Consider the following 5,648-nt stretch of genomic DNA (forward strand, 5'->3'; position numbering starts at 1 on the left):
TTAATGAAATTCAGGTACTGATATACCAAGTTCTAGTTCATGCAGTTGTGCCTGGCTTGGGTTAGGCTACCGTGCCCAGCTCCTTACTGTTGTTGCCCTTGAGGGTGGGCCTGCTGTACACCTCTGGTAAGATGATCTGTTCCTGGATTAGCTGTGTGGTTTTGACCCTAGTCTCACTGCAGGGACTTTAGCTGCAGGGTTTTACCTCAAGCCTGTATGCTAGGTCTGGTCCGGGTCTGGAGGGGTATGAGGAACCAGGGGCAAGAGAGCCCAGAAGCTCTCCCACACACTCACCAGTGTTGTGTTTTGGTGGGTCTGCAGGACTCCCAGGCGTGCAGCAGAAGTTCTTACTCAGATGGCGGGCTGTGCTGGCTCTGGCCAGGCGGGGGAGGTCCGGCTAACAAGGGCAAAGGCCTCTTATGCAGCGGGCCTGGGTTTGGAGTGGTGGGCGGGCCAAGGACAGAGCAGAAGCTCTTCCCCACACTTGCAAGGCCTGGGGTTGATTGGATATGGAGAGCTCAAGGCGTGGCGGAAGTTCTCAGAGGGCGGGCTGCGCTGAGTCTGGCTGGGCGGGGGAGGTCTGGAGAATGCCAGGAAGTGCCTCTCACGTGGCGGGCCTAGGACAGAGCAGAAGCTCTTCCCCACACTTGCAGGGGCTGGGGTTGGTTGGCGCGGCGGAAGTTCTCAGAGGGCGGGCTGCGCTGAGTCTGGCTGGGCGGGGGAGGTCTGGAGAACGCAGGAAGTGCTTCTCACGTGGCGGGCCTAGGACAGAGCAGAAGCTCTCCCCCACACATGCAGGGGCTGGGGTTGGTTGGCGCGGCGGAAGTTCTCACTCAGAGGGTGGGCTGCGCTGGGTCTGGCCGGGCGGTGGAGGTCTGGAGAACGCAGGAAGTGCCTCTCACGTGGCGGGCCTAGGACAGAGCAGAAGCTCTCCCCCACACTTGCAGAGGCTGGGGTTGGTTGGCGCGGCGGAAGTTCTCAGAGGGCGGGCTGCGCTGAGTCTGGCTGGGCGGGAGAGGTCTGGAGAACGCCGGAAGTACCTCTCACGCGGCGGGCCAGGTCCTGGAGCGGCAGACGGGTGCAGGACAGAGCAGAAGCTCTCCCACAGACTGGCAGGGCCTCGGGTCGGTGGGATATGGAGGGCCCAAGGCGCGGCAGAAGTTCTCAGAGGGCGGGCTGCGCTGGGTCTGGCCGGGCGGGAGAGGTCTGGAGAACGCCGGAAGTGCCTCTCACGTGGCGGGCCTGGGCTTGGAGCGGCAGACGGGTGCAGGACCGAGTAGAAGCTCTTTCCCATACTCGCAGGGCCTGGGGTCGGTGGGATATGGAGGGCCCAAGGCGCAGCGAAAGTTCTCAGAGGGTGGGCTGCGCTGGGTCTGGCGCGCCGTGCTGGGTCTGGCCGGGCGGGGGAGGTCTGGAGAACGCGGGGAAGTGCCTCTCACGCGGCGGGCCTGGAGCAGCAGCGGCGGCGGCGGGCGGGCGGGGGCGCATGCAGGACAGAGCAGAAGCTCTCCCCCACACTCCACTTCCATCTTCTGCCTCGCCTCCTAAGTGCTAGAATTACAGGCGTGTGTCACCACTCCCGATTTGAGACCCTGTCTTACTCGTGTGGTGGCACACGCCTGGAATCTTAGTGCTCTGAAGACAGCGTTGTTAACCCTGAAATTTCATTCCGTGATTTTAAGATGTGGATGCTTTAAATGGCTGTGATCTTGGTTCTGTTTGTGCTCGGCAAGCAAAGCCCGGTGGGTTTGCAGGTGGCGTCTCTGGGCCCAGAAGGCAGGACTGGAGGCGGGGGCGAAGGTCAAAGTCTTCTCTGGGTGGTTGCCAAGCATGCTCTTTCTACCGCAGGCCGTGGACAACATGAACGGAAAGGAGGTGAGTGGGCAGCAGCTGTACGTGGGCCGGGCCCAGAAGCGAGCAGAGCGGCAAAACGAACTGAAGCGCAGGTTCGAGCAGCTGAAGCAGGACCGGCAGACCCGCTACCAGGTAGGTCAGGACTCCGCTTCTCTGCAAAAATGGCTGTGTTTAAAGTTTCCTGATTGTGACTCCTCCTAGCCATCCTACTTCTGGGAACTGGGCTAGGGGCAGGAATCATGGTCTGCCCTGCCTGGCTTGTCACAGTGGAGTGATCAGATACTACCCAACCATGAGATAGGGGACAGTTTGGGTTACTACTGACTGCACAGTTGGAATAATCCTTTGTGTGGGACTGGCTAGCATCCCTTGACTCTGCCTATGTAGTGCCTGCTGCATTCTGCAGTCACAGAAAACCAAAGTGCCTTACACATTTCTAAGTGCCTCTGCAAGAAATCTTACTCCAGGTAGCAGATAATTAGGCCACAACTGTCACCTTCAGATGTCACAAATTTGTGGTCATTAAAGTTATATTAAGTTATTAAATTGGATTAGGGTTAATATTGTAGATGAAGGAAACACCTCTAAAACATTTAATGGAAGCTGGCTGGGCGTGTTGTGTATACCTATAACCCCAGCACTCAGAAAGCTGAGGCTGTACGTGTGTGGATTTTTTTTTTCCATAATTTTATTGAGAAACAAATAGCAATGAGACAGTTTCAAACCAAATTGGTAGGGTAGTTTCAATAATTAATGAGTGTGGATTTGAGGCCAGGCAATTTAATGAGTTTAAGGCTGGCCTGGACTACACAGTGAGACCTTTAAAAAAAAAATGAACCAAGTTTAAAAAAAAAAAAAAAAGTAGGTCCCTCAGGGAGAGCTGTATTCCATCCGGCTGAGCGCTGAGCCTCAGCTCACCCTAGACTTTAGGCCTTTCTCTGTGGCTCCCATCTGTAATATGAGCAGAGGCCTGGACCTGTGCAGGTTTATGAAAACTGCCAAGGCCTTTGGGGGCCATGAGCGGCAGCTTCCAAAGGCTGTCAACATGCAGGGAAATTGGGGTGCCGGTCCATGGTTGGGCTGGCAGCGTGCCCAGCATGCCCTGCCCAAGGCAGTTTGGGGCTTTGGAGATGGTTCCAATGATTTTCCCTTTCTTCAGGGTGTGAACCTGTACGTGAAGAACCTGGACGACTCCATCAGTGATGAGAAGCTGAGGGCAGTGTTCTCTCCCTATGGAATGATTACCAGTGCAAAGGTGAGGGCCACAGCACCCCCTGGGGTAGCCTTTCCTTTATTCTTCCTCTTGTTCCCACCAGCCTCTCACCTGGCTTCCAGGAGTGGTGCTGGGCTCCTCCACTGGGGCTCTGTGTGACCACAAGAGAGCTGAGTGTCTGTAGTTTTGTCTGGTTGCAAGAGAAGAAGGAAGACATATACTCCAGTGTCTACCTTATGCTAGGTTCCAGACATTTATTTCTCAGTATTTGTGTAGACTTTTGTTGTCTGGCCTTGCCTAGTGTTGTAAGCCTTTCTAGGCCTCAGTTTCTCCTTCTGAACAATGAAAGCTGGGCTGCATCATTCTTCACCATCTATGCAGCACCACTGTGTTCAGCCCTGTGAGCACCAGAGATGTAATACCTGGCCATTCTACTCTGTAGCTCAAGACCTTGAGCCATCTCTGAGCCTCATTATTGAGAGTGCTGGACTCACCAATTCCCAACCCTGGCCTCTCGTTCAGATCACTTCGGGACTTCTTCAGTATGGACACCTGGATCCAAGTACAGACTTTAGGGGTCAAATCCAGGCACTTTCCTTTACAAATTCCCCAGGTAGTGAGTATGGTAGCACACTTGTAATCCTAGCACTTGAAAGGCTGAGGCAGGAGGGTTGCCATGAGCTCAAGGCCAGCCTAGACTATAGAGTGAGAGCTTGTCTCAAAAAACCACAAAATGATTGCCCACTGCCTAGGCAAGTGCAGGGACTGACTGGAATTTGATCCCCAGCACCACATGTTTGCCGGCCCCATCCCTAGGCACTCTGAACCAGCCACCTAGTCTGGGCATGGTGATGCACACCTGTAATCTCAACTCTGGGGAGGCTGAAAACAGGAGGATCACTATGACTCTGAGCTGCATAGTGAGACCCTGTATCAAATACATTTTTAAAAAGTTGAAAAATAATTGGCCCAGATGATTTTAGGAGGATGTAATATGCCAGGTGCTATGGCACAAGCCTGTAATCCCACTTACTTGGAAGACTGAGGCAGGAAGATCAAGAGTCTGAAGCCATCCTGGGCAACTTTATGAGACCCATTCTCAAAATTTTTAAAATCCTGGGGAAGTAGCTCAGTGGTAGAGTGCCCTAGCCTACACACAAAAAAAAGCCTGGGTGGAAGCTTCATGGTAGAATGTTTGCTTAACATGGGCTCTATCCCCCGTGCCACAGAAACATGACTGAATGTTTATTCATTCTATGCAAGGCTCTGGAAAGCCTCTAACAATGAATCAGATAAACTGGGTGTGGTCCTTGCCTTTGAGAAGCTTATAGTCTACTGAGAAAGTCAGACTGTTGATAACTCATATATTTTAAGAAGGGGGTGGGTTCAGAACTGGAGGTGGAGCTTGGGGATCTCTGGGACAGGAGGGCAGGCTTCCCTGGAGGAAGTGTGAGTGGTGCCCGTATTTGACTTGGCTGTGAGGAGGTAGGGAGCCATGGGCAGGAATGTCTCTTCCAGAAAGATCAGTGTGGGTGATAGAGGGGGCTGGGGCCGAGCACATGCGATCTGATGCTTGAACTCTTTAAGTAGTCAGGAAATTCTCATTTGTCTGTTGAATCTTAAACTTCTTATAGGAAGCCCAGTGTGTGTGAAAGCACTTAGGCTTTTTGGGTAATGGACCCTTAGATATGACCGAAAGCTATGGGACCGTAAATTTGATTTAGCGTAATACAAAGTCCACAGGCCCTCTTTCCCAGTGAGTGCATGCATGCATAGTATGTGGTTGACAGTTGGTATCTTTCAGTTGATCTAAGGCCCATTTGCACCATTTTCTAGCTTAGCATCTACTCAGCTGGCTGCCTATGGAGCGTCTGCATATCCTAAGCCTGGGAATATTGATTATTGTGATTGTTTGCCACACAGTACCTATAAGCTCAGGAGATTAACTGACCTCGAGGGTTCTTTGGACAAAGGGACAGTATAAGTTTGGATTGCCCAGAGTTGAGGCACACCTGGGGTGGTCATCTTTTTAGTAGGCCACCATGTAATAAGATGGGAATTTTATATTTTTCTATTATAAATTAACTTGTACACCACTAGCAAACTCAGATTAAGTTCTATACAAGCGTTACCTATCTAACTGTATCATGTATTTGGTACAGGGTCTCACTACGCAGCTCAGACTAGTAGTGATCCTCCTTGTCAGAGCCTCCTCAGCACTGGAATTACAGGCATGCACCACCACGCCCAGTTCTGGGGCCAGCGCAGCGTGTGGTACTGGGGATCAAACCCGGGTTCTTGCGCTTGCCACACACTTAGACTGCTGAGCTATCTCACCAGCCCCCATAAATGTTATATTTACTAATTTTATTATTATTATGTTTTATACTGGGGACTGAATCAGAGCTTTCTTGCCTGGCCCCTTTGTTATTTTTTATTTTGGACAGGATCTTGCTAAATTGCCCAGGCTGGGTTTGCACTTATAATCCTCCTGCCTCAGACTCCAAGAGTGCTGGGGTTACCGTGTGTGCCGCCATACCTGGAACATACCAACAGTTCTTTTTTTTTTTTTTTTTTTTTT

General features: G+C 51.8%; 1 protein-coding gene across 1 annotated transcript in view; it reads left to right on the forward strand.

The window, feature by feature from the left end:
* Positions 1 to 5,648, forward strand: part of Pabpc1l (poly(A) binding protein cytoplasmic 1 like) — a 26,077-nt gene that overhangs the window by 18,542 nt on the left and 1,887 nt on the right. Inside the window, exons 6-7 of the mRNA XM_023714847.1 lie at positions 1,849 to 1,986; positions 3,014 to 3,109. Coding sequence (XP_023570615.1) covers positions 1,849 to 1,986; positions 3,014 to 3,109 — 234 coding nt within the window. The remainder of the gene's footprint in view (positions 1 to 1,848; positions 1,987 to 3,013; positions 3,110 to 5,648) is intronic.

Source organism: Octodon degus, unplaced genomic scaffold (genome assembly GCF_000260255.1).
Source record: "Octodon degus isolate 3935 unplaced genomic scaffold, OctDeg1.0 scaffold00037, whole genome shotgun sequence".
In the NCBI taxonomy this organism is placed as follows: Eukaryota; Metazoa; Chordata; class Mammalia; order Rodentia; family Octodontidae; genus Octodon; species Octodon degus.